This window comes from Hippopotamus amphibius, chromosome 5, assembly GCF_030028045.1.
Source record: "Hippopotamus amphibius kiboko isolate mHipAmp2 chromosome 5, mHipAmp2.hap2, whole genome shotgun sequence".
Lineage (NCBI taxonomy): Eukaryota > Metazoa > Chordata > Mammalia > Artiodactyla > Hippopotamidae > Hippopotamus > Hippopotamus amphibius.
Genome location: NC_080190.1, coordinates 16,249,035 through 16,274,638, shown reverse-complemented (window position 1 = coordinate 16,274,638; position 25,604 = coordinate 16,249,035). Strand labels below are relative to the sequence as shown.

The 25,604-nt window shown below is 35.9% G+C and overlaps 1 protein-coding gene across 2 annotated transcripts in view; it reads left to right on the top strand.

Annotated features, from left to right (window-relative positions):
- ATRNL1 (attractin like 1) overlaps positions 1-25,604 on the top strand; it is a 734,504-nt gene that overhangs the window by 522,338 nt on the left and 186,562 nt on the right. Inside the window, exon 29 of one of the 2 annotated variants that reach the window (XM_057736177.1) lies at positions 23,998-24,020. The exons of the other annotated variant lie outside the window; for it this stretch is intronic. Within the exon in view, the coding sequence (XP_057592160.1) occupies positions 23,998-24,020 (23 nt within the window). The remainder of the gene's footprint in view (positions 1-23,997; positions 24,021-25,604) is intronic. 2 annotated transcript variants of the gene reach the window in all.

Genomic DNA, 25,604 nt, shown 5'->3' with positions numbered 1-25,604 from the left:
GGCGCCATTTCTTTATCTGGAAAATAGGGTTAATAACACCTGCCCTCATATGTTATGAATGTGAAATGAGATAGACAGATGGTAGTTGCTGATATTATTAATGGTGTAATAATTATCAATAATAAAAAAATTCAGGTTACCTTAATTATCAACTCTTTTATATTTCAGTTCTCTTGTAGGTTAAGCATACATATATGAAAAAAATAAATTAGTTCTTTTCCTACCTTTTTAAGAATACGTGTAACAAGATCAATTATTTTTATGAGACTCTTTTTATTATTGTATTAATATCAATAACAAAATTATTTGTATTACAGTTTAAAAATACTCTATTTGGTCTTCACAGCAGTCCACTGAGATAGGCATTTATACTATCCCCATCTCAGAGATGTAAAAAATGAGCTCAGACACACCATTTTGGAAATTAGCCCTCATTATCCTGTATTGTTTACACAGATGCAGAAGTTCTGAGTAGTTAGACTGAATGTGACCTGTCTTAAGGAAATAGGCATTTTAAAATAGTTTTGTTTTGACTTACCTTTATCTTTAAACCAGGGTTTCTCAACTTGGCACTGTCAACAAATTGGGCTGGTGATTCTCTGCTGTGGGGCTGTTCTGTGCATTGTGGGATGTTTAGCAGCATCCCTAGTCTCGATCCACTAGATGCCAGTACCACCCCTGTCGCTGTTGTGATGACCAAAACCACCTCCAAACAGTGTCCAGTGTTCCCTTGAGGGTGATCAGGCAGCATTTGTGAGAAAAAATGAATGAAAGCAAGTGAGACACGGTGAGGGCCACTGCTTTAAACCTTAGCACAGCAGAGTTTTCATTAAGTTCTGATTAATATGCCTTGTTTTTAGTAGAAAGTAAAGATAATGGTTTTTAAGGTATTTTATGATATAGGCACTAAATATTTGAGTGAATAGAATTTTATGATTGAACCTATGAAATTGTTCCAATAAAAATTTACAGAAATAAAAATGTGAATTTTGGTCAAAATAAAGGGAAATTACATATATATGTATGTATATATTTCTTCCCATATACCTCATTGCATACAATTTATTTAATGCTTGCCACAAGACATCGCTCATCATCCTACTCTCCATACAAAAAAAAAAGTGACTAAATTTGTACTAAATATATTTGTGTTTTTGGTTTTCATTGGTTTTGTTCCTGATTTTACAAATACTAATTAAATTTGAGGAGGGAAGAAGTTTATTTATTTTTGCTCTAGTGCATATATCATTCCAAAGATTTTTTTCTATAAGTTCATGTCATTTTCCTCCTTCTAAAAAACAGTATGTAAATGAAAAAATATATATGTTAATATTTGAAGTTGTTATTGAATTTTTAATTAAAATAATTCATAATTTTAAACACTCCTAAATAATATGTCTAGAAGATTTTAAAATGTTGACTAAAACAATTTATATTCTAATTAAATTACTTATCAGGGTATGTCATTTTCTGTTATCCTATTATCCTTGATTGAAAGAAAGATAAATATTAATGTTGGGTTATCATTAGCATAATTAAGCCATTGAATTTTAAACACCTTTATTTTGAAACAAAACATGTATTTAATATATGTGGCATTACAATTTCATATTAGCTATGAGTAAAGGAAACACAGATAACAAAAACAGAAAGACAGTGGCTAAATTTTGTTCCACTTGTCTGAAAGTTTATCAGGTAGTAAGTAGTGCCAACAGAGCATGAAAATGACCAGTAATTCAAGAATGGATCCGACAAAGTAAAGTTTGTTGTATTTTTAACTACAGAAGGCTGGTCAATAGCTGTACTCAATTTGCCGTTGTTTCCCCATGGAAAGCTCAGTTTGTTAGCTTTAGGATAGGCTCAGTCAATGGATTCTTTTTTACTAAGAGAAATGATCCACGGGAGGTCCCCCGAGGAGTAAAGTCATGAGAAAACGCAGGCAGCCTTTCATGCTGTACGGCACAACCAGGGAAGTAAGACTCTGACCTATTTGAGGTAGCTTTTCAAAGACTGTGCTGTTGGAGCTCTTTTTAAAAAAATCAATTCACATTATCAAAAGAAAACTGGAAATGATAGCAAAAAGCTGTTTTTATTAGAAAAACTTTTGTTCTATTATAATAATACATTATTTGAAGTGCTTGAAGTTGGCCTCAAATAATATTAACACATATTAAAGAAGGCAATAATTACACTTTGTAAGTTTGTCTCTTTGTGTGTACCTTTTGTTGTCTCCTGGTAGAACAATTTGAAAGGTGGGAAAGACACGCATCCTTGGGTGAGATAAGCAGAAACACATTCATTAATAGTATGTGACCCGATTTCAGAAGAAGGATGCAGCACCTCATGATGCATGCATGTGTTGATGAGACACAGAAACCATAAATAATTTTCCCTCGTTATATATTGCTTACAGTTAAATTCTCCATTGGAGCAAATAATATTGAAGAGCAATGTCCTATCGACAGCATTAGGATTTTTTCCCCTTTTTATATGCCCTCCTATTTCCAAAAGAGAATTGAGTTGACTTACAATGAACAGAACAGACAAAATAAAAGCACAGTTTTTGTTGGTGGTGGTGTTGGTTTTTGTTGTTTGTGTTGGTTTTTTAGGAAATGGTGGCACGTTAGAATAAACTTTGGGGTCAAACGGGCTTGGATATAAATCCAAGCTTTTTCTCTTGTCTTGAGTAGGTTAATTCACTTCTTTGAACTTTGTTTCCTTAAACAACACAGGCACAATAATGACTACCTAAGGATTGTTGCAAGTATTAAATGAGCTAAAATAGGTAAAATACCTAGCATAATGCCTGGATAAAGTGGGGCTCAATAATGAACATTTCTTTCTCTTCACTTTTCTCTTCCCTAAGAATATGGAGGTTTCAAGGAAGCTTACCCAGAAGGGCTCTTTTCTCCCTCTTCCATCAAAACATCTTTTTAAAATTGAAATATAGTTGATTTACAATGTTGTGTTAGTTTCAGGTGTACAGCAAAGTGATTCAGCTATATATATACATACATATACATATATATATATATATATATATACATTCTTTTCCAGATACTTTTCCATTATAGGTTCAAAGCATTATTTTTTTAAGAATCCAGGCTCACAGTAATGAAAGAGTATCCAAGTTATATATATATGAAATTGTCCATTGGCAGCATTTATTTTCTCATCAAACTTTTCTGAGCATCTGCTCTGTGTAACACACCTGGATATGAACTGTGGAAGACATAAGAAACAGTTGGAATGCCCCAGCCACGGACAAGAAGGACCTTTTTGATCCTTGGAAAAAGGAGTTAAGAGAAACCTCAATTTCCTTCTTCCTTCCTGTTTTGAAAACTCTTAGTAGATATGTCAGTAAGCCTGGGAGCTGTAGTCCTCCTGGCTCAGACTGCAGTGATGACTTCTTCAAAAAGCCTGCCTGTTCTTTTGGCAGATTTGCTGGGATTTGTATGATCTCATCTGTGATGGTTGGAAATATACAGAGGAGATAGGTTAATTGAATGCATAAAATCTAGCACTTCCTAGGCAATAATGAAAAGTTCAACATTAAAGATTTATTGATAGAATAGTCACTTCATGTGAGAAGAAACATTGCAGTGGTAGAGAACTCAACAGCTGAAAAAAAAATCAGGACTTAGGGGATTGATACCATCATGTAATTTATATTGACAGATTCTAACTACAGAAAAATTTTAAATTTAAACAGTTAATGATTTATCATTCTCTAATAAGTTTACTTTTGAATTTCCTCAGTGGCTTACAAAATAACAATTTATAATTTTTAGATTGTGTTTAAATATCTTTACCCATTTTTGTTTAAATTATTGAAATATTCCTTCTCAACTTAAAAATTAGGTCTGTAGAAACACTAATACCTAAAATATAAAGGTATCATATTATATTAAAATATGCTCTTCACTTTTTATAATATTGGATTACATCTCATTTCAATTATAAAAGTTTAAATAATCTGTACAGGTTATCATAAAAATTACAATGCAATAAATATAATGTACTGAAATTCTTATCAATGAGGTTTTCTTATGTTTCACAAATACATTTTAATCCTATCCCTGTATGCAGTTTGTGTCAAAGGTTAGGATTTATTCATAAATTAATGCATTTACTGAACAACTATCATAGGTCTGGCATTCTGCTTAGGCTGCATATGAAAAGGTTAATGAAACTTGGGCCTTGCCCCAGAGGCACTCAGAGTCTATAGAGGGAGAGGCAAGATGCTTGACTGTGTGACCTAACAATAAAAGATGTACATATTCTCTAAGAACAGAGAGAAAGGAGGAACGGTTATGACCAGAGAGGAAGGGGAGTCATTGTTTCAATGAAAGGGCAATATATGAGCAGGATCTTGGGGGGAAAAGTAAGAGTTCCCCTAGAGAAGAGAGGGCATTACACAGAGCTAGTCAAGAGGGAGCATGGTATGGCTTGCCAAGCTGCAGCATGGTCCAAGAAAAATGGTGAGAGGCAAGGAAGGGGAGTATTGGGTGGTCACAGAGTCTGAATCCACAGAGGAACTGGAGAAGATTTTAAAGCACAATCCATCTGTTTTCTGGATAAATCCTTCTGGTGGTATTATGGGGAATAAATTGGAAGAAAAAGATTGAAGACAGAGAAAGATATTAGGAGGCTATCAAATCAGAAAAGAAACAGGAGTAAATTAAGGCCATTCATTCATTCATTTATTTAACAAACGTCTGATTTCCAACCATGTGTCAGGCACTGTTCTAGGCACTAGAGATTCAGCATTGAAAAAACAGACAAAATTCCTATGCTTCTGAACTTTATCTCCTAGGCAGGAAAGGTTTCAGGTACCCTTTTCCCAAAGCCAGCTGAGTTTTCATCCAGGACAAGGGTGATTTCTAGGTAAACCTTTGTTTTATGTTGTATTTTTAATAAATTAAGAAAGTGTATGCATGTTTGATGTATGCATGTGTGTATATATAGATAGATAGATAGAGATAATATATACACATAAGTATGTATATTTTTAAAGTCTTGTATAGCATGAAGATACTTTTAGAAAACTATTGAATTGTTTCAATAGATATTAAATGCCTGTTATATAGCATTCATATTCAAAATTCAGAAGATACAAAAGAAGATACAGTGAAGGAGAAAATTAAACCATTCTGCCACTTTGATCTCCTAGCCACCTACTCATCTTCTTAGAGGTATCTGCTATTTTCAGGATTTCTGTGTTTCTTTGTACAGAGATATTTTATGCTGGTGCTAGTATTAGTGTCCTCTTCTTTATAGATGCAGTGTTCTTCACCTTGCTAGGTAACTACATGTTAGCACTTAGGGAACTACCTTTTTAATGGCTGCAGAGTGCTCCTAGTACTATAATTTAACTAGTCGCCCTCTGATGTACAATGAGACTTTTTCCAAGCGTTAGCTCTTTCAAACAATCTTACAGTGAATATTCTTGTCCATCCCTCCTTATTAACTTCCCCCCCACCCCAGCCTAAAGCCTAAAGCATCATCTAATACTATTGTTCCCTTATTTGTTTTATTGTCAATCCTGCACTAGCATGCTAGCTCCAAAGGCAGAGGTTTTTCTCTGATTTGTTCCCTGATGTACTCTTAGCTCCTAGGATAAATATTCAGTGAATATTTGTCGCATAAATGAATTTTGCACATGTATAACTATCTCTAGGAAGACATGGTAGAAGTAGAATTACTAGTTTAAGAGAAATATGCATTTGTTGCCAAACTGACCTTTATATAAGGGCAAAATATCTCAGTCTCAATACTATAGACATTTTGGACCTGATAATTCTTTGCTGTGGAGAGCTGTGCATTGTATGCTGTTTAGCCACATCCCTGGCCTCTAAACACTAGATGCTACTAATATCCCCCTGTTGTGACCAACTGAAAACGTCTCCAGACTTTGCAAACGTGCCCTGTTAAGAAGCACTGCTATAAAGGTTATGCTATCTTAGAGTCCCACCAACATTCATGACAATGGCAGTTTCCTATAGCCTTGCCAATATTGAGTTTTAGCGAACATTTTGTTCTTGGAATCTGATGAGGAAAACTGTTATCTCAGTTTCAGATTGCACATGAAGTCACATTTTAATAAAACTTTGGTATAACGAATCCCTGGCATTATACACTGTAGTGATGAAGGTCAGTTTGTTTTTCCATTGTAGAGGAAAAGGAATAGAGTGAATATATGAAATTTAGAATCATCCAGAAAAAAAATGCTACTTGATGTTATTTTTCTTTGTTAAAATATCTAGGTTTTACAAGTCTTTTCTTATCTGCAAACTGTTTTGACTTCATGGACTGAATCTTTTGTAGAATTAGAGAAGTTTGCCTTAATTAATGAACAAAATTTGAATTCAGAAGGCTTGGATTTGAATGCAGGTTTTCCTAATTATTAGTTTTGTTACCTTGGGGAAGTCACATAAACTCTGAGCTGTAATTCACTCATGTGGAAGTTGTGGATAATAACATTTGCTCTCTCTACATCACTGCGTTATTGTAAGGATTCATTTTTTAGAGTGTGAAGCCTTTCACAACTGCAAGAGCTTAGGATAATTATAGGAAGGTTTATGACCCACTGCTTTATCGTATGACTCATAGTGTCTCAAGAGTTTATCTCTTCTCAGTGCTTCAGTAACCCTTTCAAACTCTTCTAACTCACTTATTTATTGAACATTGGCATTTTGTACTCTCACCACACCTTTGCTCTAACTCTGTGGTCTTAAGTCACGACAGTGCAGTTTTCCTTATAACTGAGCAAGTCCCTGATAGACTTATCATTCATTCGTTCATTTAATGTACCTTAAATAAACACCATTATCTTTCCCTAAACTGGCTTTCCTTTCTAACAGCTCCATTTTAATCAATGTCATTGCTAATCTAGCCTTGAGGGTAGGAACTTTGCAGTCATCTCCCCTGCTTGTGCTCCCTGTCCTGTAGAGCCTGCTGCTGTGACCAGACTTATGTGATAGAGTACCACCTTTTTCAGTTCCCTCCCTCTGATTATAAATGTATGAGTCTCCTGTTGGCTGCCACCTCAAATCCAAAGTATTTCTTATTAACACTCCTCATTACCCCCACCAATTCAAATCTCTTAACTACTTTCCTTTCTTTGTGCCAGGCTCATTCCTGCACCTGTGGTTTTGTTCATAGTATTTTCTGCCCTAGAATTTTCTCCATCTGTTCTTTCACCCATCCACCCAGCACCATCTTTCAAGACCTATATCATTCCCAGTGCTCCATGTTCTCCTTTTCTCCATGTTTCAGCTTACTTTGATCTCTTTATCACTTAACTCATCTTCTTGGCCAGTTTCCCGTCATGTATCATAGAGGGTCTCAATCCTGGCTGCACATCAGAATCACCTTAGGAAGGTTTTGTTTGTTATTGTGATACCTCATCCCAGGACCACTCTTGCAGACTCTAGTTCTGGGTGGAGCTTAGTCATTACAGTTTTGACACAGTGGTTTGAACAGTCTCATGGATATATTGTTTCATTTTTCTTTTCCTCCCCAAGGATTTATAAGTACCTTGGTGGTGAGGATGATAACGATTCATGGCCAATACCTGATCATTTGACTGATAGTTTGAATATTCAGATTTTTCTTCCTCATTTTTAGTTTCTCATTAATTTTGTTATTCATTTCTTATTCATTTTCTGTAAAGCCTATTTTTTGCATCCCATCTCTCCCAATTTCTGGCTCCATGATTTTGTGTAAATTACCTGCTCTCTTTTAGGCTCATGTATCTCCATAGGTAAAATGATAACAATAACATCTTTGTTTCTACATGTGATGAGTAGAGCTAAAATATATAAATCACCTATCACAGCTAAATAGTTTATAAATAGTGGCCGCTTTTATTAGTAATTATATCATACATCCTCCCTGCTCCTCTGGAGATGCTGGGAACCCCCTTTTCCTTCCTGCTTTAGGACTTATTATTTTATGACTTGGTAGATTTGCTTACCTATATTATTTTTGGAATTAAGAAGACTGGTTATCAAGGCCCTATCAAATCATTCTGCAGTTTTTATGTTTTTTAAACCTAATTACATATTTCTCATTTTGAGGAGCAAATGAGTGTCTCATTTTGAGGAGCAAATAGTGTCCCATTTTTTACCATCCATCCATTGACTGTTCCCTTGGCTATAAGAGAATATGCACCATTACAGATTTTTCTTGTCAGCAGCAGCTCTAAGCATGAACATTGTAAATTTGTGCATCCTATTCACTGCTCCTTACACTGTCTAGTGGCTGTTTCTTCCTTCTAACTGCACTTTAAAAGAAGATTTTTTATTTGTTAATTTCGCTCACTCTTATTTTAGAGTTTATAGTTATTCCATTTAATTTTAAAATTAAGAGAATAATAAGATTATTCTGTTAAATCCAGGCATAATATTTATTCCGTTCTTGTGAGAACTGCAAGAAAATATAAAGCACTTTGTTTTCTGCAGGAAGAAAGTTGCTACCTAAATTAGCTTTGTTAACTAAGTTCTGTCTTAAATTAGTCATGTTCATATTTTTCTTTTCTTACTAATAAAAAGATTGAAATTTCATTTTTAAATAAAAAGTATAGACATATGAAAAAATATTAGTTACTGACTTGTCTCCATTAAATTAGATGAAAACAATAACAAAGGAATTAACCATAGTGGCACGTTGTCAACCATAAGACAGGAGAAAATGTCCAGAGCAATTAAATGAAGGATATCATTTCCTCAGCCATGGATGTTTATACTGGTTTTTCAGGTTCAACGTTATAAAAGTAATATATGGAGGCCATCCCCTCCTGCACTAGAACTAGAAACTGTACAGGTGACTTTGGAATGCCTGTTAATCATGCAAGCTATTCCCATAAATAGTAAAACCTAAAGAAACAGCATGGCTAAATAGTGCACATTTTCAGTTCCCAAAATAGTTGTCGCTGAAATTTATATAGATGTTAGCAATACTGAGGGCTCAGAGTTAAATGAAAGCACTTGAAAAATTTTGTGAATTACCCATCTTGTAGATTTATGGAGTCAGACAAATGTATGTTTGGTTCTCATCTCATCTATTCCATGAATATATTGGTACTTATGTCATCAAGTTGTTGGAAGGATTGAATTCGCTTAGCATGAGGCCTGCCATGTAGTTGGTGCCCTGCCATGATGGAACATGCTGTTTTGAGAAGATGATGGGGTAAGAGGAGTAGCCCTGACTGCAGTCATACTCAAGAGGCTTTATTTTCCCACTTGTGTGTTACTGTGGGCTTCAAGTGAGATTTCTAAGGGAAAAAAAGAAAAAAGTTACTTGGTTAGATCAGTCTTGAATATAACTGACTTCAAATTTAGCCACACCTGGTTTTATATTCCAGATCTATCATCTGGTATCTGGCTGATTGGGGCCAAATTACTTAACTTCTCTGAACTCAGTTTCCTTGTCAAGAAAATAAAAATAAATAGCAGTCTCTTAGGGTAGTCCTGAGGATTTAATGAGATCATCCGTGTAAAGGGCTTTCCAATGCCTGGTATACATTATTGGACTCAGTAAGGAGTAGCTACTATTACTCTTATTCTTACTACTAAATACAGAGTCTCAGGTACTGCATATCTTCAAACAATACGGAAGAGTCAAATGCCTACTGCCCAGAAGTGGATTGATTTTGAAGTTAATGAACCTTAAGCCTAAAGCCTCCTCATTTGCACAGGCCCCTTCCAAAAACTTGTACTTACTACTGTATTCTCAATTTTAAATTCTTTGTCTGAAAGAGGGCCTTCAAAACTCCAGGGCTCCAGCAAAACCTGGATCTAGGTTTTGCTGCCCTGAAGGTTTTGTTGTTGTTCTTGCTTTTTAACTGAAAAATTTGAAGGACAGTCTTTATAAGGAAGTCCAAAAATTTATCTCATCTAATGAACACATTGATTTATATTAAATTACTATTTTAAACCCAAATACCATAAATTCTGTATTGTATATTGAACTTCAAAATGATGCTGCAAGTGAAAATGGCATGTAAGCAATGAAAACTAGAGGTAACGAGTTTGCCAGTAAAACTCAAAAGAAATGTAATCAGTGATATGGAATTGTCTAATTTTTTATACTCAGTGTTTTCTAAGCTGTTTTTCTTAAAGAAAGGAAAATAGTTTTAACAGATCAGTGGGGAAGTTAACTGATTAAACTTATTCAAAATAAAAATCAGTCCCTCTTCAAGTTACAGTGTGTCAAAAGCATATTGAAGCATAGATCTTCCAACAAATTATAAATTGTCTATTACTCACACATGCAATAATTGAAGCTGAGAAAATTACATATTTGAAATTGATGACACAAATTCTGATATTACAAAAATAAGCTGTAGTCCACAGAAAATATATTCTTATTTTAAACGGTTAGCTTCAAACTTTGGGAAAAAAATGCTTTGAGGTCTTTCTGGTGACATCAGTTAGTGAGTTTGAATAAAACCTTAATAAAATTACTGTAAATGCCTTGTAATTTATATTGTTAATCTTGGTCTTTAAAATAATTTATTGATGGATTTTCTTAATAGACCTACATGTTGAGTAGGTCTGACATATGAAAAATATAATGTTAAAGCAGTTCAGAAAAATATTCTTGATTTACAAGTCAGGTTTTTAAAAAATGAGTACCCCACCATTAAAAAGAGTGTATCTACTTCAAAATAAATAAAGTGTATTAAAAATGTTTCACCTAAAAAATACAAAATTTTAATCTTAATTAACATGATATTAACTTTTTGGGAAACCAGATCTTACAGAAATTGAAGCACACTTAGTAACAGAAAAATCTATTATCTATCAAGTATGTTACCCTAACATTGTGATATGAAACATCATACCCATTTTAAAGAGAAAGAAATATAAGAATAACCAAGATTAAATAACTTCCCCAAGGTTATTGGTGCAACCAGAGCAAGCATTCATAGGATTCTTGCTTCCAGTCTGTTTCTTAATCTTGTTAGTTCACATCATCTCTCAGCATTTTTAGAAAATGCCCTTTTTATTATGGTTTCAGCAGATTGTGAATCTAATATACCAGCTTTCCTCTTTTCTATGCTTTCCATCCTTGAGAATACTTTCAGGAGAGAAATCAGTTATAGTTTTCCATCTCTTCCAAATCGTTAAAAATATAAAATCATAGATGTAGTAAATCAGTTTAGAAGCTCGATGACTTGATTGGGATGCTCAATTTTACTATAATAGCCTAATCTGAAATGTTATCTGAAATGCTTACTCCTTCACAATTCTTTTCTACACTACAAAAATTGTTCACAGCAAGAACAATCTTGGAGAAAAAAATAAGACGAGATGTTTCAGACAGCTTAATGGGGCTGCCACCGTACTAGATAACCATTGTTTAGAGGAGTCTTGGATTAGCTGAAGGCTAGTATAGACTGAACATATTGAACAATGTCTTAAGTTGCACTTTAAAAGTCAGGATAGACAGTCCTCATAAGAAATGAAAGCTCTTTTGACCATTATAGGTGCTCTGTGGCTAGAGATGAAGTGCTGTACTAACAGCACAGAGCTTGCAATTTGTGGAATTGGATTCCAAGGTGAAAAAGAAGGTTAACAATTTTTTGTAAAAATTCCCTAAGAACAGAAATTCCAAAATTATTGAATGCAATATTCACAAAGACAATTTTATACTATGCCTGGTGCTTAGAAGTAGGAGTTAGAGAAATATCATATTGCTCAATATTTTGGCAACTAATGACAGAAGTCTCCCTAACCAAGTCTAACTGAGTTGCTCCCCTACAAAAATTTGAACCTTATTAAGTATCTAACTCATCGACATGGTCCATTTAAAGAAGCAATTTATTCGTCTAATGGTTAATACCTGTTAGATGAAGCTGAGAAATGGAAAGCTTTTAATTGAAAGCAAATGCAGTAAATTTGGGCTCTTTTTTTCTGGTTTCATGAAAGATTGATGCACACACACACACACCAAATCTCCTTTTCCTTGGACAATTTTAATATATTTTCCCTATGAGCTAAAAGCCATAAGTATCCCCACAGATATTTTTTTGCAAGTGAAATTGCTTTTCATTTGGCAAAAACTAAACCTGTGATTCATAGCAGCTTAGAGCACTCAAGGCCAAAGAGTACATCTTGCTTGCTTTGACTGACATTTTTGCAGGCTAAATCAGACCTGCATGATTCAGCTGCCTTGAGATTCATTATGCTGTGAGGGGAGAGATTTGGGGGTGGTGTAAAAGAGCATAAAGGGAAATTGTCTTGGAAATTGGGGCTAGTGACTGAGGTGAAAATCAGCCACTGCCCAGGGGCAGTTTCAACTGGTATTGATTGGGGACCAACGTTTTCCTGCCACCCCCTTTATACAAAGAGCTAGCAAAGAACATTAGGGAAGATTTAGTCAAGAAAACTGTGCTGCGAAGCAGGAAAAGAGGGACTCTCCTTTACTGAGAGAAGTGACTTCAAGGTAGCGAGCAGGAGCAGGGTAAATGGCTCTTTTTAATTGTGCGCAGCTCAGGCATTGAAAGTAAATCGCGTGTGTGTTTTTTATAGAAAAATCCATCACCAAAACATTTCCCCGAAATGCCCACCGTTAGCAATTTATTCCTTTTAGATTTCGTCATCAGGTTTGTTCATCAGTGCCCTTGAAAACTCACATTCCCAGAAGGAGTTAAAATCTTCCTACATCAGGTAGGACTTGTACAAGGAGAACACAAGAGAATTGCTTTGGGAGGACAGGGCATCAGAAGAGTGGGGTGTTTTAAAAAGATTACTGTATAACTTAACCTCACCAACACCCTATTTTTGCTTCATATTTGGCTTATGGTCTCTCACAATTGATATGTAACCCGGTCATAGTGGATCAGATTCTGGACCAGCTACATAATCTACAGTGCAAAATAAAAATCCTCATTTTGTTCAAAAATTACTAAAAATTTCACGATGTAGAATTTCAAGAATTTCAGTAGAGCATTTACCCAAGCTTGGGGCCCTTCTAAGCGCAGGGCTCCGTGCAACTGCACAGGCCAAATGCCCATGAAGTCTGCCCTCATTTTAGTCACTATAATGGTAGAAACAGCGAACTCTCACCTAAGTTAATGAAAGTGTTTCATTAAAGATATCTAAACATTTTGACTTGTGAATTCTCAACACTAATACCAAAAATTTGAACCCAAATTCTTTTTAGGCTCATGTGAGGCTTTAGAAATCACTAAATCTAACTTTTTTTTCTATCCGACTGATCTGTCTTTTCTGCCCACCCATCTTTCCTTATCTGCCTGACCTTCTGTGGGAATACATAGGAGACATGAGTTCCAATCTTATCCTTGCAGGTTTGGACGTCGTGCCCCCATCATTTGAACCTGAGGTTCAAAAGCCTCGTCCTCACTTGCCATTCCTAACTCATGAGCCATCCAGGTACAAAACCCCAGGGTTTGCTCCCTCTAACCTCCCCAAGCCGAGACAACCAGCCATTTTCCCAGCCCCAGGTTTGAGGTTAGCATGCGTGTGGATGATACCCAGCTATGCCGAATCCTAGCATTAAATTGATGAGTGCTAGGAGTTGTTAGGGTAAGGATCTCTGAGGCCCCAGGTAATAGGAAAATTAAGCCTGCAAGAGCCTTGGTCACCTAAGGGATAAAAAGCACCTCTGGGTACAATAGGTTTCACATTCTTATTCAAAATTGAGTAAACTGCTATGGAAGCCAGTATTCATGTCCTTTCTAGCATGTTTTGACATCAGTCCAGTCCGGCAGTAGCATGCTTTTTGATTCCTCTATTAAATTCTCTATTCATCTTTTGTTGACGTCCCTGTAATTCATATTACATTAATCCCACGACTGACAGTATGCCCCAGGACTTTTTTTCTTATTTTATTTTTTTTAAGATTAGGTGTTGCTGATAACACTTTTTTTTTTTTCTTGCCACATGGCGTGGCACGAGGGATCTTAGTTCCCCAACCAGGGATCGGACCCATGTCGCCTGCAGTGGAAGTGTGGAGTCCTAACCACTGGATGGCCAGGGAACTCCTTTAAAAAAAAAGAAAAGGCTGATAAACTTCTGACCTTTTAATCTTTCACTCAATTCTGTTTGAAGTAAATGAGGTCATTCTTTTGATTTAAGGCTGTCTTTTCTTTCTCCCAGCCGCATCCCACAGGCATGAAGAAAAATGAAATAATGGCATTTTTTATAATGTTGATGAATTATCATAAGACATTAGCTGAGAAATGAATAGCATTGAGTTTTTGAACAATCAACTGTTAATTTTTAATGTTACACTTAGAATATAATGATAAATCCTGCCTTTGATCAGAACTGACTATTAAAACTCTTTTTTTAAGTAATGCATAGTGAGTAACTGCATTATGTCTACTGTAATTCTAAGTACATAGTTCTAAAATATTTACCTCCAATTTTTCTCTTCTAAAATATGCAACCATAGCTTGTCAGCTTACCAGCAAGTGAATTTGAATAGTTTGGTTAAAAATGTTGAATCATCCTGGTAATATCTGGCTGGATTTTTAAAAATAGTATAATCATTTTATCTTTTTAAAAGAAAATACCTAAACAAAATAGTACTCTTTTTAAGTTCAGTGTGTTGTATTCTAAGTGTTGCATTATCAACAGAATACTTTGACTTTAGGAAACAGTATTAATAGTATTTTCAAACAAAAAAATGTTTACCCACTAAGTATCATTTTATAGTGTTGGATTATTCTTTTGAACTGGATCTTTTTAAAGATTTCATAGGATTCCAGTTATAATCCAATATAATAAAATAAACATGAAACCAAGGCTCTATAACAAAATATGAAAAGTTATGTTTGAACTTAAAAAGACAAATGTGCTATATGGACTTCATAATATGCAAGAAAACTAGAGGGATCATACAGTAATTCTTAAGACGCAACATTTAGGAGAAAGTGAATCTACAGAAAAGTCAAATACTCTTTCAGTGAAGGAATTTCAGTGTGCTAGAGTAACATTTAAGCAGTGTTATAGGCTTTAAGGTTTCTCGATGGCATAGCGAATTAGTCTATGATCTAGTGGGTTACCAAGCTTATTCACATATGCAAGACAACACATCTTTAAAATAAGGGAGATAATTCAAGAGTCAGTAGTATATTATCTAGAAAGTATGTGCAGTACCAAAATCAGTCTCTAAGACCTTACTCCAAATCAGACTTTTGCCGCCAATCAAAGAAAGCACAAGAGTATGAACTGGTAAAGGGCAAAGAAGCTTTCATCATAATAAATAGTTCCTAAATAATCATATTTTAGGTGGATTAAGAGTGTTAGATTAAGTGGTAGATTAAGAATCCTTCGAATTCTTTGACACTTCTTTTATCAAAAGGTAGGGTCTAGGTGTAGGTTTCCTCCTCTTGAATCTGGCTAGATTCTCTGACTATTGGAACAACAGATATAGTGAAAGTGAAGCCTTACAGTTTTGGGGTTCATGCTTTAAGAGTCTGGAAGCTTCCACATGTTGTGTCTTGGAATATTCACTCTTGAAAACAAGCTGTCAAGTTGTAAGGCAGCTCATACATTCCCACGTATGGAGGGAACCATGTCGGAAGGAACTAAGGCCTCACTGACAGTCCTTGCTGAGCTGACAGCTGAATGCCAGAACCACCTTTCTAGGCATGTGAGTCATCCTGGAAGAGATCCTCAGAAATAAGCTACCCACTCCAAGTTCTGCCAAAATTACAGACTCAGTTGCATCAGGGAATCCTGCTATTAGCTCCTGCATTTGCAGCAATAGTTAGCATTATAAGAATGCATGGGAGGGGCTTCCTAGGTGGCAGTGGTTGAGAATCTGCCTGCCAATGCAGGGGACATGGGTTCGATCCCTGCTCCAGGAAGATCCCACATGCCACGGAGCAACTAAGCCTGTGCACCACAACTACTGAGCCTGTGCTTTAGAGCCCGTGAGCCACAACTATTGAGCCCATGTGCTGCAACTACTGAAGCCAACGCGCCTAGAGCCCATGCTCTGCAACAAGAGAAGCCACCACAATGAGGAGCCCATGCACCAACGAAGAGTAGACCCCACTCACCGCAACTAAAAAGAAAACCCGCACACAGCAAAAAAAAAGACCCAATGCAGCCAATAAAATAAATAAATAAATAAATAAATAAATAAATTTATTCTTTAAAAAAAGAATGCATGGGAGGTAAAGAGTCAAATATGAAAGAATAGAGGATTTGAGGACACCAAGTATATCCTTGGCTTTCATCTTTTCTTTAGATGTTTCCTCCAATATCTCTTTAGATTGGGAAACAGGATAGTATCCCTTTATACAAAGGTAGGTTGAATGTGAGATTGTTGGCCCTTAGAATGGTTGGTGATGGTAAGCTTGTGCGTGTCAGTGTGCACTAAGTATTCAAAATAGGCCTTGCCCCACATCAAGAACAATGCTGAACCCTTAATTATTGGACTGAACCAATGCACAGAATAATTAAGGAAACTTTTGTGAAGCTTTAGTTAGAGCACCTTCTCTACATAGAGGTTTATTTCTTTCAGTTACAACTTTCTAAAGACATAAAACACTAATTTTTGTCATGTCATGCTATTCAGTCATTCTCTGAATCCAAACCTCACAGAGGGCTCTCTACCACCTGCTAGTAAAGTTCCTTAGCCTGGCATTAAAATGCCTCTGAGATCAAGCACCATTTACATCTTTTTGGCCTCATCTCCCTCTGTGATTCCAGGCCAAACCTCTGTTCTTAACCGTTTTAAACCTGTATGTGCCTCTATGCCACACCCTTGCTAATCTCTCAGCCTTGAGTTTTTCCTTATTCTCCTAAAAATCCAGCTTATCCCTAAAGACTGAGTTCAGATTTTTGTGAAATGATTCTTAATCATTGTGGCTATGTGTGTTACGTTCTCCATTCCCATACTTCTCTGTACCACTTGTAGAATATATGGACTTCTTTATTTTATTTTTCTTTTTATCCACATCTCACGTCTCTCAATAGAGCATAATATTCAGAAAGGTTCATAACAAGTCTTATTTGTGTTTCTCTACAGTTCTCCATGGAGTCTAGCAGTATGTTTAGTAGAGGAGTTGAATTTGTCCATTGATTCAATATTCACTCTTCATGAAAGTACCAGAGTAGATGCTGTTTACATTACAGATAGGAAAGGATTGCATTACTCCTTCTCTTTTACCATCAAACTGAAATTACTGTTTATAGGACTCTAATTCTTTTCATCTCATGGTCGCTTTTGCCAGAAATGTTCAGTGAAGCTTCTCAGGCATTTATCAGAGAAACAAAAAACAGAAGACACTACAACTATACAACAGAACTACCTAGGAATTTTATAGAAATTAAGTAGGTTTGAAAGTGTGTTGTGTTTCTTCTGATGAGTCCAGAGCATTTTTAGAGTATAGAAAGAAATTTACTCCATAGTGCTAAGGTCATTTTCTACAAGCTGGAAATTTTATTAAGAACGGAGCTTAAACACTTCCAAACAGCTTAGCTATCCTCTAAATTTTATTAAACAAGATTTGACCTGCAAGTCATTAAGTTGGTTGTATTTTTATTACATTATAACGGGAGTTTAAGTCTTTTTTTTTTTTCTTCCCGAAGTCCGTTGCTATTCTGAATAGTGGTTCTCAAATATTGGTGTGCATCAGAATCACCAGGGAAATGCTTGTTAAAATGAAGAATCTCAGGCCCGTCCCCTCTGACATTTTAACTTAGCTGATCTCAGTAGAGTCCTGAATTCTTCACTTCAGTTAGCACCCTGTAGGGTCTGTTGAGTCCCTAACCACTGTTTGAGTCTCTAATCACTGAGAACTGATACCCTAGGTGACCCTTTTTTGTTTTCTTTAACTTTTGCTGGGATGGCAAGAGTGTAAAAGAGAGAGTTTGGGGATGGAGAATGGACAAGACTCAGGGTGTCCTAACCTGAGCTGCTTAGTTACTACTGGTGAGATCGTGCTCTGTGGCCCATATCTTCTGGAAAACTTAATTAAGGACTTGCCCACTTTAACCATCAGGTGAGCATGACTACTGGGAAATGCCCCATCTCAGCAGGCATCAGGATTAGAATAGGAACCCTGAAACAGGTCAGTTCCCAAGGAATCCTGATGAGTAAAGCCAACAGCAGCATTTTAGAAAAATACCAGTCTCTCACACCTACCTCCACAGTGTTTTTCATGATTTGATAGACACCACCAGAAAGCCAGGTCCTTGTAGGAATCTGCGCTGAGGAGGAGCTGTATGAATAGGTGGATCACTTTTCTTATCTCAGCACCATCACAAAACTCCAAGACAACTGCCAGGAGGCCTTAGGAGGCCAATAGCAGCTTAACTGTGACTCACCAGCAATTATCAGCAAGATAACAAGTTATCACCGTGGCGTGTAGTGGGTACAAGGGGTAAGGTGCATATGTGTGTAATTGTCAGAGAGATAGGAAATCTTTAGAACACATGAATTGTTTTGTTATTGGGGCTCTTGGATTACAATGTCAAAGAAAATATCATGACGTCACTGGCTTTTTTCTGCTATGCATTTTTATCAAAGAAACTACACCAAGACAACACAGAGGGGCTATCATTTTCAGACGTAGGCCTACCAGCTTGACATTGACATTGGGAGTAGAATGCTCGCCTCATTTAAAGATATACAAAACCCAGCACTTTCATATCACATTCCATGTGACACAGATATATTCTTTGAAAGATATGTTAGAGAATGTTTGAAGATTTGAATTGCCATATAGAGAAAAATGTTTCTAAAGAATATTTGAAAGTCTGTATGCTCGATAAGGTGCCACCTGATCAAATTAAAATTCTCCCAGCACAGATAAGCTTGAGCATTGATTAGAAATGCATACAGAAAGCTTTAGCAATGAAATGGATTGAGGTCTGCAACTTATTTTGAAATGCCTCCAAAAAATGGATTGATAAAATGGACAAGTGGCTAGGTCTGTGATAAAGCTGTGGTAAAGCAAAATGTTAAGATTTATAGATTTATAGAAAGATGTTAGATTTATCGATTTGAGCTGACAGGTATATGGTGGTTACTATACAATGTTAAGATGTTAAGAAAAATGTTAAGAAAAATGTTAAGATTTATAGAAAATGTTAAGATTCATAGATTTGAGGCTGACAGGTATATGATGGTTACTATACAGTTCTTCTAACTTTTCTGCATGCTTGAAGATTTTCATAATGACGTGTTGTTGGGAAATGCATTTATCAGTAGAAAAGGGGAACAATCATTTTTCTGGTTAGGAAGGTAGTCAACCTACACACTTGAACACAGAATTTATAGTCAGACAGACTGACCGAGATAAGAATCCTTATTCTTCCACATAGTGTCTGTGTGACCCTGACCAAGTTAATTTAATCACTAAGCTCTTATTTTATCATCTATAAAAGGATAGTAATAATATCTTATGTATAGTGTAGATGTAAGAATTAAATATAGGTGAAGTATCTTACATTGAGTAAACATTGAAAAAGTACACGTTATTGTTTTTTAAAATTTTTACTACTTTTTTACATCTACTAGTAACTGAATAAAGTAAAATTATTTATACATCTTAATTTCCTTTAAAAAATGTTTCTAAATTTAAAAGATTAATTTCACTACTGGAATTGTGACTTTAATTGTTATGTCAATAAATGTAAAGTTCTTGCTAAGGAAATAATATATTTCCTATAATATCCAAACTGAGCAATAATTCTATAGCATTAAGGAAAAGTAATTGACATAAGTTCCATGGTATTTGATATATTTTAAGATTAGTTTTACCAAATTTAAATTTAACTCTAGTTTGCTAACAGGAAAGAAGGAGATATCTAGTATAAAATTCTAGTCAACACATTGTTTTCAACAAAATAGTTCATTCAACAAAAAATAGGCCAGTGTTAGATGTTAGGAGAGAGAAAACGGAGCCTAATACAAGACCTTCACCCACAAAAGACCCTCAGTGTGGTTAGGAAGAAATATCCAGCCCTTGGGAAAAAAGAACAATGCATGAGTTAAAAATATAAGACAAGTAACAAAGAAGTATATGATTAAGAACCAAATGAGTAATATAGATAATATGTGCTGAGACTTCAGAAGAGGAACAAAATCATTATGGCCTTGAAGTGAAAGTTTTGGGGCTTCTATGCCTATTTAAGCCCTTTGAAATATGAAAGAAAGTTATTGAGAACGTGGCTTTGGTGGAATACAAAACACAGTTGAATAGATAGTCATGTTGAGAGCAGGCCTTTCCTTGAGAATTGTGAGCAGGAGGGAAGAATGAGAACAGAATATGTAACAACAATCTGGAGATGAGTAGCTGAATGTTATACCCTTCCTTCATTTCAAGAGGTATTTATTTACTGTCTAGTTCATATAAAGAACTGGAATAGGTGCCGAGGGCTAACATGAATGAGACTTGGCCCTAACTTCAAGGAGTTTATGAGTGACATTAAGCAGCGCAATCTATTAAATGCCAAGTATATGGCAGGCTAGTCGAAGTTTACAGTCTATTAGAAGAGCTAGGGGAAAAAATCTGTAACATACAGAGTATAAAAGAGCAAATGCAATAAAAAAGATCCGATAAAATGCTAAGTGAATTTAAAGAGGAAAGTTTTCTTACAGTTGACATCTAAGGGAGATATTCATGCAAGAGACCAAAGTTGGTCTCTGAAGAGAAATGAGTAGAATGTGGACAGAGATGCAGGGAAAGAGTAAGGTGAAGGATGAGAGTGAACCAAGGCACAGAAGTAAAGCATATATATGAAATAAAGTGCATGGTTCTTTCTGGAGACTGTATGGAGAGAAGGGTAGTTGAAAGGGAGATTAAGCCAGACCACCAGGGCCTTGAATACCAAGTTAAGTGCTTTGAACTCTATTCCACTGGCAGTAGGAAGCTATTAAAAGATTATGAGCTGAGGAATAAAATGTTTAGAACTTTTTCGGTAATTTGTTTTTAATCGGGTAGGTTGTGTAGGGTGAATTGGAAGAAGAAAAGTCTAGGTGCAGAATGGTCATAACGCGATGAAAGCCTGAACCAGGGACGCAGAAGGAGCTACTTCAGAGGAAAACCTAGTTCAACATCAAGGGCAGGGGGACAGCAGAGTGTACCAAAGTAGAATGTGGTGGGAGATTAACATTGTTTAGAACTGCCGATAAGTGGTGATAATAAAAAGACAACCGGTTTTTAGTCATTTTTTTAAAATAAATTTATTTATTTATTTATTGGCTGTGTTGGGTCTTCGTTGCTGTGTGGGGGCTTTCTCTAGCTGCAGCGAGCGGGGGCTACTCTTTGTTGTGGTGCACGGGCTCCTCATTGCCGTGGCTTCTCTTGTTGCAGAGCACGGGCTCTAGGCGCGTGGGCTTCAGTAGTTGTGGCGCACGGGCTTAGTTGCTCCGCGGCATGTGGGATCTTCCTGGAGCAGGGATCGAACCCATGTCCCCTGCACTGGCAGGCAGATTTTTAACCACTGCACCACCTAGGAAGCTCTTTCATCACTTTTATTATTCTTTAATTCTCTACAGACAAAGCCACCTTTGTCGCCTGCACCCAGGGAAGGTTGTGCCCACTGCCTCCCACCTTTGTATGCCACTGCACGGGAGTGGAAGCAATTAAAGAAGTCTCTCAGATTTCAGTTTAACACCTGGGGGTTTGAGGGTGCTTTTAATAGAAAAATAAATTAGGAAGGTAAAAGAGCAGATTTGAGAGTGAGTTCAATTTTGTACATGTTAACTATGAGTTACTGATGGAAAAGCCAAGTGATAATATCCTACGCTGGAAATGTGAGAGTGGGTGTAGTTCAGCTGAGAAGTCAGAGCAGACATCTAGACTGGGGAGTCATCTGTTTAGAGGTGGGGGCAACTAAAGCAGGTGGAATGTGTCTAGCTTTGAGGGCTGTGATATTTATAATTGAGTATCTATAATATCACCCACTTAACTGGTCTCTAAAGTATATGGATCATAAGTCAGATAATACTCAGGATATGTATAGCTGGGGCCACTTGCCAGGAAGTTCCATCTTGAATTGCCTTCCTTTCAGTTCCTGCCAGTACTACAATTGAAATCATTGATACTTGAAAGCTAAGTATAAGAAAGATTTTAAGTGGATTCCTTTTATTTTTTTTCTAAATTCTCTCACTGCAACTTAATTAATCGACTAATTATTTATACCTAAATAAATTTAGAAATGTATAGAATTTAGTTTAGATTGACTACATTAGAACTTCACTGCCTAAAGAAACGCTTTCAATGATTTACAGGGTAATATTCTGCCTTGGCATTCCTCCAGGGTTGGTAAAAAACATAAAGCAAATGTCAAAGTAGTCTGCAAAACTAGCATTAAACACGTTGTCTGTTATACACACTAGGCTTGTCCCATTTATAATTTAGTTCCTGGCAAATGATTCTCTTTTCCCAATAATTGTTTTGCCCCCTCTTGCCTGCAAGTGAAGATCCCTTTTGATCTTGGCTGTTAGGAATTTTAGAACAATATTTAATGATCAAGTGCATTATCATCTTAAACAGCTGGTAGAACAATCTCCCCAGTTCATCTGTATGGGAATGGACTTCTCTTTTTGGCTTTATTCTTAGTTGCCCTGCTATACATATGTTTTATTGTTAGCTATTTCAAATATTTTAGAGAATTAGGTTATAAATTATGCATAATAATAATAAATAGTTCAAAGCATGATGCTAAACAATATTTTTAAAAATGTTTGGTTGAGGAGGTAGCCAGAAAAGGAAGAACCAGGAAGAATAGCACAGTATATTGGAAAAAAATACTATTCCTATAATTTAAATAACAACAGCTGCCATTTTTTATACATATATGGTGTTAGGTACTTTACATAATTAGATCTAGTAACCACAATATCACCATATTACAGGGGAGAAAATTAAGGCTCAGAGAAAGCCAGTAACTTTTTCTAGTGGTGAAGCTGGAGACTGAACAAAGATCTCACTGACTTCCATAGCATATGTTTTACCTACTCATCAAGGCTCTATCCTTAGAATATATATCCAAAATATGTTTTTGTCATTTGCTAGCTATTTTTTCTGGATCTACATAGGACATTTTAAGCTTAATTTTCTATGATTTTAGAATGAAATTCAGATAACAGACAACCAACATAATATAAAATTTAAAATTTTTACTATTTACAATAGCATCAAAACTATGAAGTACCTAGGAATAAATATAACACAAGAAATGTGTAAAGCCTCTACAATGAAAACTGAAAGCTTTATTGAAAACTAAATATGTCATAGTAAATGGAATGATATACCATGTTCAGGAATCAGAAGACTCAACATTATAATGATGTCAGTTCTCCGCAAACTGAGAATAGACTCAATGGTTATCCCAATCAAAATCCTAGAGATTTTTTTTTTTTTTTTGAAATTAGCAAACTGATTCTAAAATATTTGTGGAAATTGAATGGCAAAGAATATCCAAAGAAAAAAATTGTATGCTACTAGATATCAAGACCTATTATAAAGCTGTATTAATTAAGATAATTTGGAGTTGGTACAAGGATAGCCAGATAGACCAAAGGATAGTGTAGTATGAATATGACAAAGGTGACATTGCATTGTAGTAGAACAAGAATCACCTTTTCAATAAATCATTACAGGTTAATTGATATACATATAGGAAAAAATTATTGGGACTGCCATCTCACATCATACACAAAAATCAAATTCAAATGGATCAGAGACCTAAAGTGTGAAAAATAGAGCAATAAAGTTTTTAAAGGAAAACAGAAGAACATCTTCATGACCTAGTAATATTTAATGATTTCTTAAACAAGACACAAAAGTGATAGCCATAATGGAAATGTGACATATTAAACTACACTAAGGCCTCTTTTTTAATCAAAAGATACCATTAAGAGAGTGAAAATGTAACCCATGGAGTGGGACAAGGTATTTACTACATAAAGCATAAAACTAGAAGAAAACATAGGGGGTAAGATCCTTGACATCAGTTTGGCGATGATTTTTTGGATTTGACACCAAAACCAAAGGCAACAAAAGCAAAAATAAACAAGTGGAACTACTTCAAACTAAAATGTTCTGAACAGCAAGGGAAACCATCAACAAAATGAAAAGGCAGCCTACCAAATGGGAGAAAATATTTGCAAGTCATGTAACTAATAAGAGGTTAATATTCAGGACTTCCCTGGTGGCCCAGTGGTAAAGAATCTGCCTTACAATGCAGGAGATGTAGGTTCGGATTAGATCCCTGGTCAGGGAACTAAGATCCCACATGTTGCGGGACAACTAAGCTTGTATGTCTCAACTAGAGAGCCTGTGTGCCGCAGACTACAAAGCTCATGCACTCTGGAACCCTCGCAACACAACTACAGAGCCCACATGCCCTGGAGCCTGCGTGCCACAACTAGAGAAAATGCGCTCACCACAACTAGAGAGAAGCCCGCGCGCTGCAACGAAAGATCCTGCATGCCACAACTAAGACCCAAGGTGGCCAAAAATAAGTTAAATAAATAAATTTAATTAAGCAATTAATTTAAATAAATAATTTTTTAAAGGAAGTTAATATCCAAATTATATAAAGAAGCCCCTCCCCCAAAAAAAATTTAATTAAAAATAGCCAATGGGTACTCAACATCACTAATTATCATGGAAATGCAAATCAAAACCACAAGGACATATCAGCTCATACCTGTTGGAATGGCTATCCTCAAAAAGACGAGAAGTAGCTAGTGTTGATGAGGTTGTGGAGAAGAGGGAATTCTTGTACACTGTTGGTGGGAATGTGTTTGGTGCAACCATTTTCGAAAACAGTATAGAGGTTCCTCACAAATCGAACTACCATATAACCCGGTAATTTCACTTCTGGGTATTTATCCAAAGGAGATGAAACCGCAAGCCAAAAGGATATGTACACCCGCACGTTCATTGAAGCACTATTCACAGTAGCCAAGAAACAACCTAAGTGTACTTCAGTGGCTGAATGTATAAAGAGAATATGTGACGGGGGGGGGGGGCAGGCAGAGGTGAGGGAAATAGAGAGAGTTTGGTGAAAGGGCACTAACTTTCAGCTATAAGATGAGTAAGTTCTGAGAGTCTTATGTAAAACATGGTGATTATACTTGATAACAGTGTATTGTATAATTGAAATTTGCTAAGAGAGTAGAACTTAAATGTTCTCACCCAGAAAAAAAAAGAGATAAAAATAGATAAATTGTAGTATATTCACATAATGGGATACCAGAGTGAACAAGTTACAACTAGATGCATATGGATGAATATCACAAACATATGTTGAGCAAAAGATGTCAGACACTAGAAGAGGATTCCACTTACAGAAAGTTTAGTAACAGGCGAAGCTAGTCTGTGGTAGTACAAGTCAGCATGGTGCTTACCCATTTTGGGAGCAGAAGGAAATGATGGAAGAGGGAATAAGGCAAAATTCTGAGATGCTGGACGTGGTCTCTTGTTTTTTTCTTAATATGGGAGATTGTTACATAGGTCTGTCTGTTCACTTCATGAAAAGCTCTACATTAAGATTTTTTTTTGTAGTTTTGTATATGTACATTACATTTCAATAACAATTTCTCCCCCTCAAAAAAAAAGTAATAGTCTTTCATCACTGGTTCAAATCTGGATT